The sequence below is a fragment of the Macaca mulatta genome, chromosome 4 (genome assembly GCF_049350105.2).
Source record: "Macaca mulatta isolate MMU2019108-1 chromosome 4, T2T-MMU8v2.0, whole genome shotgun sequence".
NCBI classification, from domain to species: Eukaryota; Metazoa; Chordata; class Mammalia; order Primates; family Cercopithecidae; genus Macaca; species Macaca mulatta.
In genome coordinates, this window is record NC_133409.1 from 165,223,538 (window position 1) to 165,248,087 (window position 24,550).

Consider the following 24,550-nt stretch of genomic DNA (forward strand, 5'->3'; position numbering starts at 1 on the left):
AATGACATTGTAGATGCTCAGTCATAAGAAAACACCACCAAATTTGAATGATGCTTCCATATGGCCCACTCACAATGGAAAGAAAACTTTAATATTTAGAGAAATGTCTTAGAGGGAAACAGTGTATCCACGTCCAGGTACTGAGCTGTAGTTTAGAAGTGTGGATGAAATTGTATATATCAAACTTTTAATACACAGCCCTGTACTTAGTAGGCACTCTGTACACTTTTAACATTTTTTTTGAATTGATATAATATTGTTATTAATACAAATATATCAAGAAAAATTATTCTTTTTATTAGTTTTTAATTTTTGGCTTGTTTTTTAGGTCAAGAAGTGGTTTTCAAGTGCCTTGGGGAAGGAATTCTTGAAAAAGCCTTTCAGGGGTATAATGCGTGTATTTTTGCATATGGACAGACAGGTAAGAAGTTGCTTTTATAGTCCAGATGTGATAGATCGTGCCTGTAATCCCAGCACTTGGTGAGGCTGGGGTGGGAGGATTTCTTGAGCCCAGGAGTTTGAGACCAGCCTGGGCATCATAGTAAGACCCGTCTTTACAAAAACTAAAAACATTAGCCCAGCATGGTGGCACACCTTTAGCCCCAGGTTCTCGGGAGACTGAGGTGGAAGGATGGCTTGAGCCCAGGAGTTTGAGACTGTAGTGAGCCATGATCACACCACTGCACTCCAGCTTGAGCAACAGGGTTTGAGGCTAAGTTGGCCACTTTTCTGCTCTGTTACCTTGGCCAGTATATGGGGAAACCTTGTATGGCTGAAGCATTGCATTTTGCTTATTCTTTTACCTGTTCTCTTTTTGCTTGCTTCTTCTCCAGGTTCGGGAAAATCCTTTTCCATGATGGGCCATGCTGAGCAGCTGGGCCTTATTCCAAGGCTCTGCTGTGCTTTATTTAAAAGGATCTCTTTGGAGCAAAATGAGTCACAGACCTTTAAAGTTGAAGTGTCCTATATGGAAATTTATAATGAGAAAGTTCGGGATCTTTTAGACCCCAAAGGGTAAGTTAGTAGTCAAGATTAAGTGTGTTAATAGGGGGAGATAATTTTAAATGATTCTAAAGTTAAAATTGGAAGTGAAATACGTATTTAAGCTCTTGGTGACTACACTGGTTTTCATTCATTTACAGAGAAATCATCAGCTTCTCAAAGCCTGTTGGTATACCCAGTGTTTATCCTACATTAATGTATTAAGTTGCCTATGTATGCCCTTTGAAAAGATGTTGTTACTATTGGTATTATTTTTTTGCCACCCTGAACTATTCATAAAAATTGAGTTAGGAATAACCATTAGTTCTTCCATTTACATTGGAAAGCGGCACTTCTGTGTTAAAGGTAAAAGGGTTGAAGGATTGAAACATCCCAGCCAAGGCAAGCAATTCCCTTCCCTGGCTGGGCGTTGGAATCATGTGGGGAACGTTTTAAGCATCCACTTGCCTGATTCCTACCCATAGAGACTAGATTCAGTAAACCTAGGGTGAAACCCAGGGATCTATATTTTTTTAATTAGGTGATTAAAAAATATATTTATTTGATTCATAGAGGCAGGGGGACCATTTACTTTTTTTCAATTAAAAAATTTGGAGCCGGGTACAGTGGCTTATGCCTGTAATCCCAGCACTTTGGGAGGCCAAGGTAGGCAGATCATCTGAGGTTAGGAGATTGAGACCAGTCTGACCAACAGAAACCGCATCTCTACTAAAAATACAAAAATTACCTGGGTGTGGTGATGGACGTCTGTAATCCCAGCTTCTTGGGAGGCTGAGGCGGGAGAATCACTTGAACCCAGGAGGTGGAGGTTGCAGTGAGTTGAGATCGTGCCACCGCACTCTAGCCTGGGGAACAGAGGGAGACTCCATCTCAAAAAAAATTTAAAAACAACTATACTGATTTAAAAATAATATCTATTTATGGAAAATTTGAAAAAATAGGTAAAGTGTAAGAGGTAAAAATGACCTATAATCTCACCATTCAAAAATAATCACTAAGGCCAGGCATGGTGGCTCATGCCTGTAATCCCAACATTTTGGGAGGCCGAGGTGGGTGGATCATTTGAGGTCAGGAGTTCAAGACCAGCCTGGTCAACATGGTGAAACACTGTCTCTACTAAAAGTACAAAAATTAGCCGGGCGTGGTGCTGGGCACCTGTAATCCCAGCTACTCAAGTGGCTGAGGCAGGAGAATTGCTTGAACCCGGGAGACAGAGGTTGCAGTGAGCCAAGATCGTAGCACTGCATTCCAGCCTGGGCAATAGAGTGAGACTGCATCTCAAAAAAAAAAAAAATATATTAATAACCACTATTACTACTTTGGTGCATTTTGACCAAAATTATGAGTGATGAGGAAGTGACCTAATCAAAGAAAACGTTTATATTTACTCTTAAGAAGCTGTTAACTATTTAATGTATACAAAAGAACATTTATAATACCTGTAAGGCGTAAAGAGTAATAAAAACAACTACCTATCTACATTGGCTTAATAAATGGAACATGACTTAGCCAAAAGTACTCTAGCTAAAATTAAATAAATAAAATGGAACATGACCAATAATTGTGAAGCTCACTATATGTTCCTCTTGGATCCATGTTCTATCCCTCCCCAAGGTAACTACTATTGTGAATTTTGTGTTTAGCATTCTCTTCCTCTTCTTTAGCATGTAGAAATAATTTTGCACAAGTTTTAACTTTGTATGATATCATAATATGTGTTCTTTGGTGATTTTTCCTCCCACCATGATTCATTTATTCTTATATATGAAGTGCTAATGCATTTTTACTGTTGTCTAGCCTTTCATGGCGTGATTATATCAATAATTCATCACTTTCTCTGTCTTTTGTGTGGTTCCTGCTTTTATCAATACAGTGCTGTTCTGAAAACATTGTTTTGCAGGTCTCCTGGTATATAGCATGCAGGAGTTTCTACGTAACACATCTAAGGGTGGAATTGTAACTCACAAAACATTGAATCTCTAATTTTATTCAGTAGCACAAACTGTTACCCAAAGTGGTTGTAACAATTTCCACTCCCACCAGCAGTGTACAAGAATTTCCGATATTGGACACCATCACAGGCACTTGATACAATGCTGGGTTTGCTTTTTCTTGCTGCTGAATAGCCTTATAGAATCTCTGGCAAGCAGAGTAAGCTGTGTACTGGATCGTGTGCATCTAAGTAACTCATTGTCACATTGAATTCTTCATCTTTAAAATAAAAGTGGTAAAGCTTACTTTGTAGGGATGTTATGAAATTAAACGGCATAACTGAAAAGTGCTTCAGAGAACAATGCCAGGACTTTGGGATGCATTCAGTGATGCTTCTTAGCTGCTGCTTCCCATATATTGCTGATGCTAAGCAATGACTCTTAATTTGAAAGATGATTAATATGCGATGCCCTGAATAAGATGGCATACACGATATGGTCAGTATATACATAGCTTTGCTTTTAATCTCCATTGTCTTTTGTATGTTCAAATGGGTTCCAAACCAGGTTTATCATTTAAAAATTCAAAAGAGCTTTAAAACTGTCATTAGCAGAACCAATTCTAAATATAGGACAACATCAGTAATTACAAACAAACTCTGTACTATAATCTCACTTTCTGTGTAAAAAAGTGTAAGCATAGAAGTAGCACAAACCAATGCAGACTTGAAGTAAACTTTAAACATTTTAATATTGTTTACTACTAATTCAAAAATTTTGGCCGGGCTGTAGTGGCTCACATCTGCAATCCCAGCATTTTGGGAGGCTGGGGGTGGAGGATTGCTTGAGCCTAGAAGTTTAGGACCAGCTTGGGCAGAATAGTGAAGCTCACATCTCTACAAAAAATATAAAAATTAGCCAGGCATAGTGGCATAGGCCTGTAGTCCCAGCTGCATGGTTGGCTAAGGTGGGAGAATCACCTGGGTGGGAGGTTGAGGCTATAGTAAGCCGGGGTCATACTACTGCACTCTAGCCTGGGCGACAGAGTGAGACCCTGTCTCAAAAACTAAATACAATTTTAAGACATTATTTACTGAGAAGATGCTTATTTATGAAATAGCCTAAAGGTTAATTTGATCTGGCATGTTTTTTGGTTCAGTTTTTTCCCCCAACCCTCCCCAAAATGTAACTGACAGCCTGACCCAGTAAGGTTTGTGACTAGAGATAGAATGTTTAAAATAGTAACATACTTTAAATAGAAATCAGAGCATAAAACACATTTCTCATGTGAAACATCGTTTTGCTAATCCAAATAAAGTAGCTTTTAGATTTGTTGAGGGGAGGAGTCCTTAAAAAATTATTTTGAAATTGTTATCCTAGTTACTGTGTACTTAAAAAGAAAGAAAGCTTCCAGCTTTGGTCTGATTCATTTATTCCTTTTTCCTCCCTCCCACAGGAGTAGACAGTCTCTTAAAGTTCGAGAACATAAAGTTTTGGGACCATATGTAGATGGTTTATCTCAACTAGCTGTCACTAGTTTTGAGGTAAGTCATTTTTTTAAAAATGTGATTAAAAGCTGACTATAAATCCTATATAAGTGATACTGAGTATATTTTATGTGGACGCTTTATAGCACAATGATACTACTCAGGGCCTCAGAAACCCAGTATCAGCACACTGCAAACAGAGAGGAAAAAGGCTTTTAATCACACTCTTCAAGCTGCTTTGTTGTGAAGGTTTTACAGTATGGCCAGAAAGCCCAATGTTTTCAGGTTGCTGCATGTTTTCACTAATACTACTCTGTTAAAACTGTGCTCCCAATGATGCCAGTGACATCCTTCTAGGCATGTGGTAGTCTAAACACTATTTGGCAGTTAGTACAGCCCTTTCTTTTTGGCAGGGTCTCCTGCCTTGGTTTCTGTCACTTCTTGCTCTCCTGTTTTTCTGAATCACTCCTCTTGCCATTGACCAGCCTGTTTTACTTTATTTACTCTTTGACTTACATGCCTTGTTAAGATCTAACTCAGGATTCTGCTTCTATTTCTATAGTGATTGCTTTAGAAATCTCATAACGCAAACTGCTGTCTCTGTTGCTAAAGAATGTGAATGAATGTGTGAATGCATGAAGGAACAAGCAAATCCCTGCACTTTGTGCTGTTTGTGGGATGTGGCTGGCCCATTATCACCCCAGATTTAGTACGGCTAAAACTAATCTGTGCAGTGACTCTCCAGCCATTTAAATCAAGATATATATGGAATTGCTCTAATCAGAAATAAGAGCACAGTGATCATTTTAAAAATGTTTAGGTTCTGACATAAATGGATACCTTTTTGGTCTAAAGGTGCTAACTCAGCCCCTTCGCTGAGGTCCCTGGTTCTTAGCTCAGTGTGGTTGAGGTACGTGTTGATGTTATCCTGTCACTTACTAGTAGGAGCCAGGGTGCTCTTGATTTGCATCCCAGTTCTACTGCTTACTGGATGTGGGAAAAGTTGCTTGACCTCCATGAACTTCAGCGTACTTGTATGCAAAACCAAGAAAATAAAGTTCATTCAGCAAATATTTCATAAGATCCCATAGGCTCTAGGCATTCTAGAAGCAAGTGTACAAAGTGGAATAAGGAAAAAACCGTGCCATCAGGGAGCCACAGTGTTGGAGGAGGGAGGCGGACAGGCAGGCATCAGCGAGTTGGTAAGCACCGGAGAGTTAAATCAAGTCACTGCTCTTATTGATTGTCGGAGTGCTCAATAAATATTAGCTACCCCAGGAACCCAAAAAGGAGCAAACAGGGACTCAACTGAGAAAGAAGACAGTTGGGAAAGAATAAGGGGAAACATTTCATACATTAGAAAGCCCTGAGTGAGGTAGAAGCTCAAACCCGGCTCAGTGGAGGAGCAGCAGGCAGGTTTTTATGGAAGGGTGGTGACAAAGGCATCAGAGGAATCATAATTAATACATACACCTGGCGTGCAGGACTGCATTCTTGTGTTTTTGCTTATGGTCTTTCCTTATGCTTTGCCTCTAGGATATTGAGTCATTGATGTCAGAGGGAAATAAGTCTCGAACGGTAGCTGCTACCAACATGAACGAAGAAAGCAGCCGCTCCCATGCTGTGTTCAACATCATAATCACACAGACACTGTATGACCTGCAGTCTGGGGTGAGGGATTAGGCAGAACCTTTGAAGGGGGTGGAAGAACTGAAAGTGTCCATATAGGTAAAGCCTTCCATGGTTGGGTTCAGTGGCTGAGAATTTTACGTTGGCTCTTCTGCTTACTAGGTGAGCTGCCTTGCTTACATCATTTAATTTGTTAGGTCTTCCTTCATATTCGACTTTTTAAAAAATTGGATTTTGGCCTGGTGTGGTGGCTCATGCTTGTAATTCCAGCATTTTGCGAGGCTGAGGCGAGAGGATTGCTTGAGGCCAGAAGTTCAAGACCATCTTGTACAATATAGCAACACCCGGACTCTACAAAAACAAAAAAGAAAAATAATTGTATTTCTTGTGCAAAGTCCCTAACAAGTGTGATGACATCACCATACAGCTTTTAATATATATCCTTTCATGCTGAAATTCCCATGGAAACAAGTCAGCTTCACAGTCCTTGAGGGATATTAAAGAGGACACCACAACCTTTAGCCTGAACTTTTTTTCAAAAGAAGAAGGATTTGACCTGAATGTGCAGAAATCCTCATGTCCTTCTATTTCCTCATAGGCATTTAAAATCTCCAGCTTTCTGACTGTATTCCAGAAAGCTGGGTGTACTTTCTGCAAAACAAAAATGCTACATTTCCATGCCAACTTAAATTTTAACTATGAAATTAATTGCTAGTTCAAATAACTCTTCTGACCATTTAAAAACTTAAGAAATTTGCCATGTGAGTGGGATGGATTGCTCAATTATAGTGCTAACATGTATGTAGATATCCATGTGGTTTTTATTGGTAAGTTTTTTTTCTCTCTCTTGTTTCCTGTAACTAGAACTCCGGGGAGAAGGTCAGTAAGGTCAGCTTGGTAGACCTGGCGGGTAGCGAAAGAGTATCTAAAACAGGAGCTGCAGGAGAGCGACTGAAAGAAGGCAGCAACATTAACAAGTAAGGTGGTCCCGGAACAGCCTGGGTGATTTCCTTCTGGGGGGATTTGTTGCATTATGAGGGTCAGATGGTTCTGATGCACAGGTTGTTTAAAGTCTGTATTGCTTTAGTAAACTGGTTTGAAGAAAAACAACAACAACCTGTGTCTATTAAGATGTATGAGGTTTTTGGCCAGGCATGGTGGCTCATGCCTATAATCCCAGCACTTTGGGAAGCCAAGGCGGGAAGATCATCTGAGGTCAGGAGTTTGAGACCAGCCTGGCCAGCATGGCAAAACCCCATCTCTACTAAAAAGACACAGTCACACACACCTGTAACCCCAGCTACTCGGGAGACTAATGTAGGAGAATTGCTTGAATCTGGGAGGTGGAGGTTGCAGTGAGCCAAGATTGCACCACTGCACTCCAGCCTGGGCAACAGAGTGAGACTTTATCTCAAAGAAAAAAAAAAGATGTATAAGGATTGTGTTTGGGTATGGTGGCTCACGACTGTAATCCCAGCATTTTGGGAGGTCAAGGTGGGTGGATCAGTTGAGGCCAGGAGTTCAAGACTAGCCTGGGCAACGTGATGAAACCCCTTCTCTACCCAGTCTATACCCTGTTTCTACCCATCTCTACCCCATCTCTACTAAAACACAAAAATTAGCTGGGCATGGTGGCGCACTTCTGTAATTCCAGCTATTTGGGAAGCTGAGGGATGAGAATCACTTGAATCTGGGAGGCGAAGTTTGCAGTGTGCCAAGATTGCTCCACACTGCACTCCAGCCTGGGCAACAGAGCGAGACTCTGTCTCAAAAAAAAAAAAAAAAAAAGGACAAGGTTTAATTAAATGAAACTACATGGTGCTCAAAAATGGCACAAATACCATATTCTGACATATGTGGAAGCTAAAAAATGTTGATATCATAGAAGTAGAAAGTAGAATAGTGGTTACTAGGGGCTGGAAAGGGGAGGACAGGGGGAATAATGAGAGGTTGATTAGTGGATACAAAATTACAGCTAAATTGGAGAAATAAGTTCTAGTGTTCCATAGCACTGTATGTTGACTATAATTGACAATTTGTTGTATATTTTCAAATAGCTAGGAAAGTGAATTTTCAGTGTTCCCAACACAAATAAATAAGTGTTTGAGGTGATGGATACACTAAATACCCTAAATTGATCATTATACTTTATATACATGTATCAAAATATCACACTGTACCTCATAAATATGCACAGTTGTGTGTCAATTAAAAATAAAAGCAGGCTGGGGGCAGTGGCTCACGCCTGTAATCCTAACATTTTGGGAGGCTGAGGTGAGTGGATCACCTGAGGTCAGGAGTTCAAGACCAGCCTGGATAATATGATGAAACCCCTTCTGTACTAAAAATGTGAAAAATTAGCCGGGCATGGTGGCGGGCACCTGTAATCCCAGCTACTCGGGAGGCTGAGGCAGGAGAATCGCTTGAACCCAGAGACAGAGGTTGCAGTGAGCCAAGATGGCGCCACTGCATTCCAGCCTGGGCAACAAGAGTGAAACTCCATCTCAAAATAATAATAATAATAAGAATAGTACCTACTTCACAGATTTGTTAGGGATAAAATGACCATAATGTGCTTAGAGAAATGCCTGGCACTTAGTATGCAGTGAATAAATATTAATTGTTATAGCTGTTGTTTTTTATAATCAGGATAACCATTATCATGATTCCAAGTTCGCAGAAAGTAGTTTAGTGTATACTTGTAGTCTTTTTCTGTTGAACTCTAATAACTTAGGGTTTCGTTTAGGACAGAACGTGATAAGAGGAAATATATTCAGGAACATGTTTGCACAGCTTGCATTTAAGATGATGTTAACACATTATTATTTTAGTATACAAAAGTTTTAAAATTAGAAGTAAAATAGTGGCCCCTGTATCAGACGGACACAACCGTACTCACTGGGAAAGACCACTACTATAGGAAGTTAATCATCCAGTCATTCTGTCTCCTGCTCTGATAACAAAGGATTTTGCTGTATTTCCTGACAAGGCATTGCAAGATTCCAGACTGGCACTGCAGCCCTGCATTCCAAAATGAGTTCGAAAACCAGGATGGGGAGGCAGAAATGGGAGTGTGAAGGAGCAGGTATCAGAGAAAAGATTGCCACACCTCCTGGAGATTCATTTGCAAGTGCTGGGCCATGCCTGCCTGTGGGGCTTTTGGGATCACACTGGAAAGTCTGTAGACTGGTTGGAATTTAGAGTGTGTGTGTGTGTGTGTGTGTGAGAGAGAGAGAGAAAGAGAGAGAGAGAGAGAGAGAGAGTGTGTGTGTGTGTGTGTGTGTGTGTGTGTATGACTGGCCTAGATGTGGAATGACCACTAACATTTATTGAGCTCTTGCTAATGCCAGGCACGATTCTGAATGCTCCATACGCAATGTCACATCAGCATCAAGGCATGGGTCTATTATCCCCGTTTTACAGATGAGAAAACCAAGACAGAGCACAGTTTAATGATGTCTCCTAGGTCACCAAGTTCTAAGTATGGATTTTGGGAATGGTTGCAGTCAGCTGGTCTCTGAGCCCAGGCTCAGCCACTGTGGCTACACTTGTGGGGGTGGCTGTGCATTGTGTTTGCCAGGCAGCATCTGGATGATACTTTTGTCCCAGAGTAAATGTAAATAGTGCCCCCTTGATTTTGGACATGAATTTATGTAGTGGCCCTTACTGGATTACCCCAAGGCTTGGTGATTACATGATTTAGATCATTTAGTAACTGGCTCTTTTTTCATAATGACTTATCGAATTGAATAGAATTCTCTCAACATCTTACTCTCTTTTCTTTCTTCCTTTTTTTTTTTTTTTTTTTTTTAAAGAGATGGGGTCTCACTATGTTGACTAGGCTGGTCTTAAACTCTTGGCCTCAAGCGATTTTCCCATCTTGGCCTCCCAAAATGCTAGGGTTATAGGTGTGAGCCAACGCTTCTGGCCTCATCTTATTTATATATGGTCTCTTTCACAAATGGATTTGTGGATTCCTTACTAGTTTATGAGATATGATCTTCCTTTTTAAGGGTTCTTTATGCTTTTCAGAGCATTTTCATACACTCTGAGAGGCTCATAACATGTATTTTTAATCTTATTTTAAAGATGAGAAAACTGATGCTTAGAGACATTGAATAACATAAGTAAAATCCCAGCAAACATTTTGTATGCCTTGGCTAGGTGCAGTGGCTCACCCCTGTAGTCCCAGCATTTTGGGAGGCTGAGGCAGGTGGATGGCTTGAGGTCAGGAGTTCAAGACCAGCCTGACCAACATGGTGAAACCCTGTCTCTACTAAAAATACAAAAATCAGCTGGGCATGGTAGTGGGCGCCTGTAATCCTGGCTACTCAAGAGGCTGTCTCAGAAAAAAAAAAAAGTTGAGTTCCAAAACTAAAGAAATCTCTGACATGTTCTTAAGCTTTCTCTCGGCCTCCCACTTACGTTTCTTTGGATGGAGCATTAATAATCCTCTTAAGCAGACCTGTCAGGGACTTCACACAAATGTCAGTGTCTGCTTAATGGGCTGTAGATTTAGGAACTTCATGTCTCCTGAAGCTCTAAGACCTTTAAGCACATGTTACTCCTTTCATTAAAGAATTAAGACACTGTGTGGCCTGCTGCCAGGGAGTGTTTGGAGCTTAGGAGGTATAGGTCATCTGTGGACCGTCTTTGCAGGGGAATACGTTTGAAAAGCCAATCTGCTGTCTAGTGAAGGTGGAATGAGGGAGCCTTTTCCTTGTCACTGCAGTCTGGCTGCTTCAGCTCTGCTGAGAACACATTTAGATCATAGAGCACTCTCTAATACCCCCAGACACTGAACATGGTTCCATTTTATTCAGTAATGGCCAGTCAAAATTTGCAAAAATGCAAACAATGTTTATCTAGTTCTCAGTCTCATTTCTATTTCAGTTCCTGTGGTTAATAAGCTAACATCTTATCAATAAGCTAACATCTCCAAAAGTGGGTTCTATTGAGCACTTGTTCTAGAGAAATTAATGTATGTTACTTCTAGGATTGTATCAATATAATTTGTTATAGTAGAATAACTTATAAACATGATATTTCTAGTATCTAATCTGACTCGGTGATACGGTATGGCTGTGTTCCCACCAAAATCTCATCTTGAATTGTAGCTCCCATAAATACCACGTGTTGTGGGAGGGACCCAGTGGAAGTTAATTGAATCATGGGAGCGGTTTCCCTCATACTGTTCTCATGGTCGTGAATAAATCTCACGAGATCCGATGGTTTTATAAGGGGAAATCCCTTTTCCTTGGTTCCCATTCTCTCTCTTGCCTGCCACCGACGTGCCTTTTGCCTTCTGCCATGATTGTGAGGCCCCCCCAGCCACATGGAACTGTGAGTCCATTAAACCTCTTTTTCTTTAAAAATTACCCCAGTCTTGGGTATGTCTTTATCAGCAGCATGAAAATGGACTAATACGCTCAGTCTTCCTTTTTTTCTTCTTGAGTACTTTCCGTGATTCTTGTTCATTCTCTTACAGAAGCCTCACTCTAAAGAGGTATTGCCTGAATAACAAAACATGAATTTGTATCGAGGGAGAAAAATAAAATGGCTTACTTCTGTCCATTACTCAAGGGTGGGTGTCCTTCTTAATTTATGACTTGTATATTATGGAGTCCATACATGTGAATTAAAAACCTGGATAGACATATTTGCATTTAATATGAGAGACCCATAAAGGACAGCAAAACTCTGCTCCTTGAGACACAGTAGCCGCATCGTTGGAAGAATTTGATAGGGTTACCCAAGGTTTCCTAAAGCATTTTTGTCAAACACTAGTTCCTCAAATGGCTTGGAAAGAAGCGAATCCTTGGACAAGTTATTTTGAGAAAGAATAATTATAAAATCTTTCTTTGGAGATTCACAGTGCTAAAAGCTCAGAGACGTCCTGCAATAAAAAATCCTATAAAACTTTGGCTTGTCATTCCCCAAACTTATTTGATGACAGAATTCTAGGTTTAACATATATTAAGATCTCCAGAACAATAAAGTATACAGTAACATTTTAAAGTATACACTAACATTTTCAGAAATGTCAGTGTGTACTCTATTGTTCTACCACAGTGGTTGAAATGGAAATGAGATTGGGAATGATATGCATTAGATGAATGTTGAGTTTAATGATTGGCATTAACCACTGGAAAACAATTTGAAAGGAAATGAGGCTGATACTGTGGCTATCACCATTTTCTTTGCTCACCTGTCATGTGATGGTACTGTCCTTTCCTCATAATTTGCCATCCATATTATTTTCCATTTCTCCTTTACTGTTAAGAGTGAGGACTTACTGGGGAGAATGCTAAACTCAAATCCACCTATTTCATCAATCTTTCAACTAATTATTTCCTTTTTTTTTTTTTTTTTTTGAGGTGGAGTCTCACTGTGTCACCCAGGCTGGAATGTAGTGGCACGATCTCGGCTCACTTCAACCTCCATCTCCTGGGTTCAAGTGATTCTCCTGCCTCAGCCTCCCAAATAGCTGGGATTATAGGTGTGCGCCACCACACTCAGCTAATTTTTGTGTTTTTAGTAGAGACAGGGTTTTACCACGTTGGCCAGGCTGGTCTCAAACTCCTGACCTCAGGTAATCTGCCCACCTCAGCCTCCAAAGGTGCTGGGATTACAGGTGTGAGCCACTGTGCCCAGCCTCAACTAATTATTTCAAAGCCAGAGATTGCATTCTGCTCTAGGCAACAGAAACCAGCTACAGTGACAATGACATGAGTTAATTTTTCTCATTTAACAAGAAGTCCAGAGGCTGGTACAACACCTCAGAAATGCACACAGCTCTACTAACTTTAATGTGTGTTCATGTCATCCTCGTGATCTCAAGATGGCTATACCATTCCAAACATCGTATCCGTATCTGTGGTACAAACCCGAAGAAGGAAAAAAGAGGAAGGGCAAAAAACCACAGGCTTTCTGTCAGCTGAATTTGTACCTTCTTTTATCAGGAGAGCAACAGTTTTCTTGGAAGCCCCACCCAGTAATGTTTACCTACATCTCCTTGGCCAGAACTGTGTTTAATGGCTACCTGAAGCAGCAGAGGAGTTTGGAAAAGAGAGTTTTTAGTCCAGCACATTGCTTCCAGGAAAACCAGTGTTCTGTTAGCAAATAGCACTCGATGTGTTTTCCAAAACCATCATTGAATTAGTCCTTTTTAAACAGAGGTCCATGTTTTGGTCTTCACTGGATCTAGATTCAGATTAACTCTGCAGATAGTTACTGAGTGCTTTTAGTCATAAACCAAGCACAGTAATTGCATGGAGGAATGTGTATGGCAAATTACACTGTCTGCCTTCAAGGTAATCATAATCTAAATAGAAAGGCAGAGAAATAGCTACACAAATAACTCCAATAAAGTTTAATAAGTATTATATGTATGATCTTAGACCTGGTTATTGGACTAATAAGTAAAATAATATTTGAAATCTGTCCTATACAATACAGATAACACATATATCATATCCACTCCCAAGGAAAGAAATCTAATATCAGAGTTTCAGGGGAAATGGTGCAGGTTAGCGGAAGGTGCAGAAAAGAAAAAAGTTGAATTATAACTCAGTTTTTTCTCACTGATTATATTTATTGGAGTGGCTTTTATTTTGCTTTTGACCCTCCCAACTTTCTTTTACTTTTTCTATCCTGAGTTCTTCATTATGTTAGATTTTTTTTTTTTAATTCTATCTTAAAACATGATTGTCCTTTTATAAATGTCATCTCCTAGCTTAAGACTTACTTCCTCTCCAGTCAGGCCCTTCTCACCCCTGCCTAAGAACTTACGGTGAGAGATTTAAAGATTAGAATCTTCCTTACTATATCCAACTTTAGGAGCTGTGCTTTAGTAGAATCAGAAAGATTCCTGGAATAACTTATTTTTCCACTAAAATTGGCAAACAACTGTTCCCTTGGTCTGTATACCTGTGAGGCCAACAGGCTGCCTGCTGGCCTCCAGCTTAAGAAGATAGTATTAGCAGGACCAATTCTTAGTGGTTTTATTATATTTTTAAGTTCCCTGAGAATAAAATAATTCATTAAATATGTAACCCTGGCCAGGCTCAGTGACTCATGCCTGTAATCCCAACACCTTGGGAGGCTGAGGTGGGAGGATCACTTGAGCCCAGGTGTTTGAGATCAGCCTGGGCAACATAGCCAGACCCCATCTCTACAAAAAATTTAAAAAATTATCCAGGTGTAGTGGCGCACACCTGTGGTCTTGGCTACTTGAGAGGGCTGAGGTGGGCGGATCACTTGATCCTGGGAGGTCAAGGCTGCAGTGAGGCAGGATTGTACCACTGCTGTCCAGCCTGGGTGACAGAGCAAGATGCTATCTCAAAGAAAGAAAAATTATATATGTATAAGTGTATATATATACACACACACATATGCTTACCTGTGTGTGTATATATATATAAACACACATACATGTACTTACGCATATGTGTGTGTATAGACACAAACAGACATATAAGCCTGTGATTCGCCTTTCAGACGCTGAACTTTCTAACAGGTTTTGGGATTCCAGAAGCCCCTGCATCATTGCTTCTGAGTGGAACATAGACGAAAAGGATAGCATGGGCTCCTCATCCCCGAGTGACCTGATTATCTCTCACTTGCTATTGAGTCCCACTCACCCTGCAGTTATTTTCATTCTGTTCCAAGGGGACGGTAATAGATTTATATAGAGTTCTTGTTTTGAATGTGTGCATACTGTTGGATAAAAGGGGCAGCTTCTACTAATGATACACTTCTCTAAGTGAATGAGTTACAGAGCAAAATATACGTGGGAATTGGAGTCATATAACCACTTCCTACAGCTCCACCCCTCTGATGCTGCTGCTTACATGCTATACTGATGTAGGGGAGAAAAAATACTTTTCCTCTATTTGCCCTGTAAATTAGACTGGCCAAAGACAGATTAACAAGAGAAAAGCAACAGAATTTTATTAGCATATGCGTCTTGCTTACACATGGGAGCACCCAGAGATGAATAACCCAAAGTGGTGATTATAACTTGGGCATATGACTGGGCATGGTGGCTCACACCTGTAATCCCAGCACTTTGGGAGGCTGAGGCAGGAGGATCCCTTGAGCCCAGTAGTTCAAGACCAGCCTGGGCAACAAAGTGAGGCTCCATCTCTACAAAACATTAGCCAGGTGTGGTGGCATGCGCCTGTAGTTCCAGCTACTCAGGAGAATGAGGCTTGAGCCTGGGAGGTTGAGGCTGCAGTGAGCCATGATCATGCCAGTGCCTGGGCAACAAAGTGAGACCTGTGTTTAAAAAAAAAAAAAAGGAAAAGGAAAAGGGGTTTTGAGCTTCTGGATGGGGAGGCAGGTTATGGTAAGGTGACCAGGAAAAGTATGGTGAACAAGAGTTGTCTAGAGAGGTTTGTTACACAGGTTTCTGTCACTTCTCCACCTTGAAGAGTTGTTAACAGTACTCCCCTTCTTGGTGCTAGAGAGGGAGACACCTCTACAAATGGAAATGTCCTTTACAAAAGGAAAATTGATGCCCTGATTTTAGAGCTTTTCCTGAGTCTGCTGGTTCTCAATGGCCTCTAGCTTAAAATAATGCATATTCTGGCTCCCTTCAGTCAGCTTGCAGACAAGACGTATGATGGACATTGATGACACTGTATCATTTCCTTTTTTCTCTCAAAGTGCTATTCAGATTTCATGTTTCTACATTTAGGAGTACCAGAAACTTTCTGTGTTTCCCCCTTACACTGTCAAAGTAGGAATTATAAGTAGTTGCCACAAGGCAGAGGAAAGTCTTCTCTTGGTGATGGATAAGTCCATGTCATCTCCAAAATGTATTTTCACATGAAAGGTCACTGTCGGCCGGGCGCGGTGGCTCAAGCCTGTAATCCCAGCACTTTGGGAGGCCGAGATGGGCGGATCACGAGGTCAGGAGATGGAGACCATCCTGGCGAACACGGTGAAACCCCGTCTCTACTAAAAAATACAAAAAACTAGCCGGGCGAGGCGGCGGGCGCCTATAGTCCCAGCTACTCGGGAGGCTGAGGCAGGAGAATGGCATAAACCCGGGGAGGTGGAGCTTGCAGTGAGCTGAGATCCGGCCACTGCACTCCAGCCCGGGCAACAGAGCCAGACTCCGTCTCAAAAAAAAAAAAAAAAAAAAAGTCACTGTCAACCATAAAGTTACCAGTATTGACGTTTAAGTCACTGAACTCTTTAGAGCTTGTGTGAATTAAAATAATATCTGCCATACATAGATAGTAAAATATCTGGGATAGTTGAAAGAATTGTTTCCAATCAAAAATAACAATAGTTGCAAAATGCCCTATATTCTATATTAAAGCAGAAATGTGTTTTTACCTTATATTGAACTCCTACTTGCCTCTATTATCACATACAGTATTTTTTTCAAAAAATTGTTCCTTTGGAGGAGTGATTGAACGTATTTGATTTTTTTAAACAGCTGTATTAAGAAGTAACTCACATACAGTATAGTTCGCCATTTTAAAGTGTTCAATTCAGTAGCGTTAATATATTCAGAGTTGTACTGCCATCACTGCAATCTCATTTTAAAACATTTTCATCATACCCAAAAGAAACCTTGTACCCAAATCATTCCCTTTTACTCCCACCCACAGCCCTAGTCAACCACTACATCCATCTCTATAGATTTGCCTATTCTAGGTATTTCATATAAACGGAATCATACAGTGTATGGCTGTGTTAGCTTCCTATTGCTACTGTAACAGATTACCACAAACTGAGTAGCTTAAAACAATAGAAATTTATTTCTCACAATTCTGCAGGCCAGTCTGAAATCAAGGGGTCAGCAGGGTTTGTTCCCTCTTAGGGGGTCAGAGGGAGAATCTGTCCCGTGCCTCTCCCCTTGTTTCTGTAGGGCCAGCAATCCTCGGCGTTCCCTGGCTTATAGATGCATCACTCCAGTCTCTGCCTGCATCTTCACGTGACCGTCTCCCCTGGGTGTCTTTATATGACCTTCTTATAAGGACATCACTCATTAGATTAGGGCCTTCCCTAATCCAGTATGATCTCATCTTAACTGATTACATCTGCAAGGACCCTTTTTTCAAATAGGGTCACATTCTGAGGATCTGCCAGACATGAATACTGTTTAACCCAGGACAATGGCCTTTTGTGTTTGGCTTCTTTCACGTAAAATAATTTGCCAAGGTTCATCCGTGTTGTAGTTGTTGTAATACATGTATCTGAACTTAATTCTCTTTTATGGTCAAATAATATTCCATGGTGTGTGTATACCAGATTTTATTCATCACTTCAGCATTCGATGGGCATGGGGTCGTTTCCACATTTTGACTTTTGTGGATAAAGCTGCTTTGAATATTCATGTACAAGTTTTTGTGTAGACTTATGTTTTCATTTCTCTCGGGTTAAATTTGTTTAACCTTTAAATCTGTCAAATATGATACACTTTTTTGTATAACTGTATGGGGTACAAGTGCAATTTTGTTACATGCACAGATTGTGCAGTGGTCAAGTCAAGGTTTTTAAGGTATCCATCACCTGAATAACATATATTGTACTCATTAAGTATTAATTAAGCTTCTTGGCTGGGCACAGTGGCTCACACCTGTAATCTTGGCACTTTGGGACTCCACGGTCACCTGAGATCAGGAGTTCAAGACCAGCCTGGGCAACATTGTGAAACTCCATCTTTACTAAAAATACAAAAATCAGCCAGATGCGGTGGCAGGTGCCTGTAATCCCAGCTACTCGGGAGGCTGAGGCAGGAGAATCGCTTGAACCCGGGAGGTGTAGGTTGCATTGAGCCAAAATCATGCCTCTGAACTCTAGCCTGGGTGAGAGAGTGAGACTCCGTCTCAAAAAAAAAAAAAAAAAGAAAAGAAACTTCTTGTCATCCTCTCCCCTTCCACTCCCTCACCCTTCCAAGTCCCCATTGTCCATTCCAGTCTCTGTGTCCATGAGTACACATTATTTAGCTTCCACTTATGAGTAAGAACATACAGTATTTTCTGTGTCTGACTTGTTTCTTTTAATTTTAATTTTAATTTTTTTGACTTGTTTCACTTAAGAAGATGTACATATTTATGCCACTCTGTGGTAATGGCTGTTATTAAAATTCTAACAGCCATTCTGATCAAATGAATTCTTGCTCATTTTCTGAATCTTGAGTTAGCCTTGTATTTCGGGGACTTTTCAGTGACTCGTCTTTGGGGAATTATGTTTTGTGGGAAATAGGCTTCTTTCCTTTCAGCTTGTTTGATGGAAATCTATTGTTAACATTACAAAGAAAGCTGTCTAGTCTTTCACTTGCTAGTTTGTGTCCTTCTTTGTTATTTGCAGTAGCATTTAACTTTTTTTTTTGAGATGGAGTCTCGTTCTGTCGCCCAGGCTGGAGTACAGTAGCGCAGTCTTGGCTCACTGCAGCCTCCGCCTCCCGGGTTCAAGCAATTTTCCTGCCTAAGCCTCCCAAATAGCTGGGACTATAGGCACACGCCACCGTGCCTGGCTAAGTTGTATTTTTAGTAGAGATGGGGTTTCACCGTGTTGGCTGGGATGGTCTTGATCTCTTGACCCCTGACCTCATGATCCCCCTGCCTTGGCCTCTCCCACAGTGCTGGGATTACAGGCGTGAGCCACCATGCCTGGCTGCATTTAACTTTTTAAACCATTTACAAAGCACTTTCTCTTTGTGATATTTTGGTTTTTGTGGGGTTTCTTTGTTTTTGTTTTTTTGAAAGAGTCTCACTCTGTCGCCCAGACTGCAGTGTAGTGGCGTAATCTCGGCTAACTACAACCTCTAACTCCTGGGTTCAAGCGATTCTCCTGTCTCAGCCTCCCAAGTAGCTGGAATTGCAGGCATCTGCCACCACACCCAGCTAATTTTTGTATTTTTAGTAGAGACAGAGTTTCACCATGTTGGCCAGGCTGGTCTCAAACCCTTGGCCTCCCAAAGTGCTGGGATTACGGGCGTGAGCCACCAACACCCGGCCTCTTCCCACAGCTTCTTGACAGATTAATAGAGACTTGATTATATTAACTCTGGAGCTTTATTGTTCTGCATATTTTGTACTTAAACCAAATAAACATTCCATAAAACCAATTTTTCATTTTTTCTTGACAGATCTCTTACAACCTTGGGGTTGGTTATATCATCACTGGCTGACCAGGCAGCTGGCAAGGGTAAAAACAAATTTGTGCCTTACCGAGATTCAGTCCTCACTTGGCTGCTTAAGGTAATCCATTGCTCTGGTGTTCTTTTCCAACTAAAAGTTGGCTATTCCAGATGTGACAGAGTAAAGGTGTGTACAAAGCTTACCAAATACCTAAAGAACTCTCCTGATGACAGTTATTCTAATTCCTAGGAACACAGAATGAAAACTATTTTCTACTCCTTTTTATTCCATTTGAATGCCGTTTGACAGGCATTATCCATTGCTTGAATATGGAGAGGACACATTTCATCTTGTCTTGACATTATTTGTGAAATGCCAGTCCATTTCCACATAATGTTTCCTTCGTAAAGAATAATGTCATACATAACACGTTTAGTGCTTTTATCATATGCGTTGTCCATGGAGTGGGCTTCCTAAAATGCTGTTTGAAATACTTGGCAGGACAATTTGGGGGGCAACAGCCAAACCTCTATGATAGCCACAATCAGCCCAGCCGCAGACAACTATGAAGAGACCCTCTCCACATTAAGATATGCAGACCGAGCAAAAAGGATTGTGAACCATGCTGTTGTGAATGAGGACCCCAACGCAAAAGTGATCCGAGAACTGCGGGAGGAAGTCGAGAAACTGAGAGAGCAGCTCTCTCAGGCAGAGGTAAAAGCAGCCTTGTGCTCCCTGCTGGTAAAGTTCCCTGGCTTGCGGGATTTGACTGGCAAGGGTGTGCTCATTTGCAGTTGCAGGTCATCTGATATGGTTTGGATTTGTGTCCGCACCCAAATCTCATGTCGAATTGTAATCACCAGTGTTGGAAGAGGGGCCTGGTAGGAGGTGATTGGATCATGGGGGTGAACTTCCCCCTTGCTGTTCTCGTGATGGTGAGTTCTCACCAGATCTGGCTGTTTAAAAGTGTGTGCCACCTCCTCTTTCACTCCCTTCCTCCTGCTCATCGTGTAGGATGTGCCTGCCTCCCCTTCCACCATGACTGTAAGTTTCCTGAGGCCTCTCCCCAGCCATGCTTTTCATACAGCCTGAAACCCCTTTTAAACCATGAGCCAGTTAAACCCCTTTTCTTTATAAATTACCCAGTCTCAGGTATTTCTTTATAGCAATGTGAGAACGGACTAATACATCATCTCAGTGTGGTTCAGCACTTCATTGTTTATTGGCATCTGCCAAATGCTAAGCATTGTGAAGACCAACATGAGTAATACAAGACTTCTGTCCTAGGAACTTATAGTCATGGAAACAAACAAATAAGAGATAATTCCTGCTACTACCTGATCATTTACTTCAGTAAATCAGTTGGCCTTTGAACTTTCAGTGGGAAAGTGTGTTGTTTATATTAACATTATAAACTATTATTTCCACAGGGCCTTGCAGTTTTCAGGGAATTTAGTTAGGTATCATCTCCTTCTTAAGCCATGGAAATAGCATGATCAAAGATAATTAAACATTAGGAATAATTCAGAAATCTTTTACTTTTCCATTTATATCAGGCCCTGACAGGAAACAAAATCTTTTTGCATTGTTTATCTTCTTTCTTTGGCTTTACTCAAACCTTAATAATGATACTCTTCCAAATAGGTGTTGCTTTTTACAAACTATTGGGCAAGGCACTGTCTTATTTGAAATATGTAAGAGGACAGCTTTGGAGGCCAAGTGCCTTAGTTTAAGTCACAGGGTTCCACATGCCAGGACTTGGGAGTGTATCTGTCACTTCTAAGTTCGCATTCCTTCACCACTCTCTTCTGACCCCACTGTAGTTGGGAGGGTATTAAGTTGTAAGAAAAAAGGAAAGAAAAACACAGTTAATGGCCATTGTTTATGGAACATTTACATGCCAAGCACTATGTTAATACTTTTATCCATCAGCATATTTCATCAAAAAGTATTCAATAGAAGACTGAAAAAACAAAAAGGTGAAGCCAGAAGTCTGAATACTCTATTAATTGGTGATCTTGGCATTGCATTGTAATTGTTTGTTTATATATCTTTCTCTTCTTCCAGGCTGTGGCTCTTAAAGTACAAGATGCTGCGTTTTATTAATTTTTTTATCCCCAATCCCTAGCCTAACATTGATACTAGAAAGCACTTACCACAATACCTTGCACATAGTAAGTGCTCAATAAATGTTGCTGATTTTTATTATTATTTATAATCATTCAGTACATTAAGTATAATTTTTAGATAGATGGTAAGAAGGGTGGCAAAACACCAGAAAAATAAAAATGCTGATAAACCTTGAAAATAGTCATGATGCTAGGGGGAAAGTATAATGGTTCTGCAATGTATTTATAGGTGGATTATCTACTTATTTGCATTTCTACTATGACCATATAATCTAGGCCAGATGGCTCAAGCAATACCTGGCCAACGGAAACAAAAGAAGAGCCACATAGGTCCACCTAGAATTTTCTTTTTCTGTTTCTTTTTTTTTCTGGGCGGGGGGTGGGTGTGGACAGAGTCTCGCTCTTTTGCTCAGGCTGGAGTGCAGCAGTGCCATCTTGGCTCACTGCAACCTCCACCTCCTGGGTTCAAGTGATTCTTTTGCCTCAGCCTCCCAGGTAGCTAGGATTACAGACAGGTATGCGCCATTACACCCAACGAATTTTTTTTGTATTTTTAATAGAGACAGTGTTTCGCCATGTTAGCCAGGCTGGTCTCAAGTGATCTACCCACCTCAGCCTCCCAAAGCGTTGGGGTTACAGGCAGGAGCCATTGGCCTGGCCTATAATTTTCATATATGTCCCACTGTACTCAGCACTAAATGCCACTGTCAGGCTCTGTTAATACCATGAGCCTCAGGCATACTCAGCTAGCTTTCACATCTTCACATCTCAGCTTCTTGTCCAAGCTCTGCCATCTTTCTTGTTCATAGAGTTTTACTCTGTAGAGGCTTATGTTACTTTAAGGTGTCAAAGCACATTATTGACAAGTAAAGGCCTCTCCCCTCAAAATTTTGTTAAGCTGCAAATACCTGTATTGAAACCTCTTAGTTACTCTCCCTGAACAAACTAGAAGGGAAACCACTGCCCTTTTAGCCAGCTGTGCTGCTTCTGTGTGAATGATAATGATAAATAAGCAAAACGTATGACCATCAGTGGAGAAAGGTAGTCTGAAGGCCCAGATTCAAAATTTAAAATACATGAGAAGTCTTTACCTTTTCTTGCAGATTAATTTAACTGGAATTCATTTATTGATGATGAGTGTTAACCTCTGTCTTACTGAAAAAGAAATCTGCTTAAGTAATATTTTTCCTGCTTATCTATTTCAAAGTTGAACGTTAGCATCTTTTAGGGCTTTAAATGTGAAATTTAAGTATGATGGATAAAATGACTCTAGATTGGTTTCATTTTCATTCAGAACACTGGTGTTTCTTTTTCAGGGAGCAGCCATGTTCTCTTACATTTGTTTGATTAATAAAGGTCAAAAACCCACCCCAACAGCATATAACTTAATTTTTTCCAACAAACTATTGATAACTGCTTCAGAGGGACAGTAACTGATTATCTTGTACATCATGGAAAAATGTTGAACATCAGATATCTCTGGTTTCATTTTAAAGGCCATGAAGGCCCCAGAACTGAAAGAGAAGCTCGAAGAGTCTGAAAAGCTGATAAAAGAACTAACAGTGACTTGGGAAGAGAAGCTGAGGAAAACAGAAGAGATCGCACAGGTAGCTTGATAATTTAGCCCTAAAATATTGGGATTCTTTTTCATTTCTTGTCTTTCCTGTGTAGTTTCCTGTCATCTTCAGAAAGTCTTTTTTTTTTTTTTTTTTTTTTTGGCGGAGTCTCACTCTGTCGCCCAGGCTGGGGTGCAGTGGCATGATCTTGACTCACTGCAGCCTTCACCTCCTGGGCTCGAGGAGTTCACATGCCTTAGCCTCCCGAGTAGCTGGGATTACAGGTACCTACTACCATGCCTGGCTCATTTTTATATTTTTAGTAGAGATGGGGTTTCACCATGTTGGCCAGGCTGGTCTCAAACTCCTGACCTCAGGTGATCTGCCCACCTCAGCCTCCCAAAGTGCTGGGATTACAGGCGTGAGCCACTGTTCCCGGCCTTGGAAGGTCTTCTAAGGGCCCTTTTCTGCTGAACCAGAGATTACAAAGATCACTTTTTTTTTTTTTTTTTTTTGAGACAGGGTCTCCATCTGTCACCCAGGCTGGAGTACAGCAGCTCAATCATAGCTGTTTTGCAGCCTCAACATCCTGGGCTCAAGTGATTCTCCTGCCTCAGCCCCCCAAGTAGCTGGGACCACAGGCACGTGCTACCATGCCCAGCTAATTTTATCTATTTTTTTGTAGAGCTGGGGTCTTATTTTGTTGCCTGGTCTGGTCTCAAACTCCTGAGCTCAACTGGTCTCATACACTCTGGTCTCAGCCTCCCAGAGTGCTGGGGTTACAGGCGTGAGCCACTGTGCCTGGCCCAGCAAAGATCACTTTGAGACACTGACGTCATGTCTTTTTATCAACGTACAATTTGGCCCATGTATTTGCTAGACGTGTTAGATAGCACTAAATTTGAACAAGCATGGTTACAGAAAATGTCATTCATATTTCCTGCTCATCACATTTAAGCGAAAGTCTGTTTTGTGAATTTTTTTTTTTTTTTTTTTTTTGCAGACAGATCTCACTCTGTCACCCAGGCTGGAGTGCAGTGGCGCAATCTTGGTTCACTGCAACCTCCGCCTCCTGGGTGCAAGCGATTCTTCTGCCTCAGCCTCCCGAGTAACTGTGACTAGAGGCTTGCACCACCACTCCTGGCTAATTATTTTTGTACTTTAGTAGAGACGGGATTTCATTGTGTTGCCCAGGCTGATCTCAAACTCCTGAGCTCAGGCAATCCATCCACCTTGGCCTCCCAAAGTGCTAGGATTACAAGTGTGAGCCACTGTGCCCAACCTTGTTTTGTGATTTTTAGATCACCTGGCAAAGCATGAGGCTACCTGATTTTTATTTTATTTTATTTTGTTTTATTTATTTATTGAGATGGAGCCTTGCTTTGTCACCCAGGCTGGAATGCAGTGGCGCAATCTTGGCTCACTGCAACCTCCACCTCTCAGGTTCAAGCTATTCTCCTGCCTCAGCCTCCCACGTAGCTAGGACTATAGGTGTGTGTTACCACACCTGGCTAATTTTTGTATTTTTTTAGTAGAGACAGATTCGCCACATTGGCCAGGCTGGTCTCGAACTCCTGACCTCAGGATATCCACCTGCCTTGGCTTCCCAAGAGGCTACCTAATTGACAGAGAATTTGTAACATATAGCATATCATAATTTTTTCAATGTATTTGATTATTTGGGCTTGTTAGGAAATGCTGTATGTTTATATT

At 41.0% G+C, this 24,550-nt stretch overlaps 1 protein-coding gene across 17 annotated transcripts in view; it reads left to right on the forward strand.

Moving 5' to 3' along the window:
• The window catches only part of KIF13A (kinesin family member 13A), a 230,127-nt gene that overhangs the window by 131,796 nt on the left and 73,781 nt on the right, over positions 1 to 24,550 (forward strand). For all 17 annotated transcript variants that reach the window (XM_015135607.3, XM_078000923.1, XM_015135612.3 and 14 more), the window contains exons 5-12: positions 329 to 421; positions 834 to 1,014; positions 4,390 to 4,477; positions 5,957 to 6,091; positions 6,914 to 7,026; positions 19,161 to 19,272; positions 19,654 to 19,866; positions 22,778 to 22,888. In XM_015135607.3, the coding sequence (XP_014991093.2) occupies positions 329 to 421; positions 834 to 1,014; positions 4,390 to 4,477; positions 5,957 to 6,091; positions 6,914 to 7,026; positions 19,161 to 19,272; positions 19,654 to 19,866; positions 22,778 to 22,888 (1,046 nt within the window). The remainder of the gene's footprint in view (positions 1 to 328; positions 422 to 833; positions 1,015 to 4,389; positions 4,478 to 5,956; positions 6,092 to 6,913; positions 7,027 to 19,160; positions 19,273 to 19,653; positions 19,867 to 22,777; positions 22,889 to 24,550) is intronic.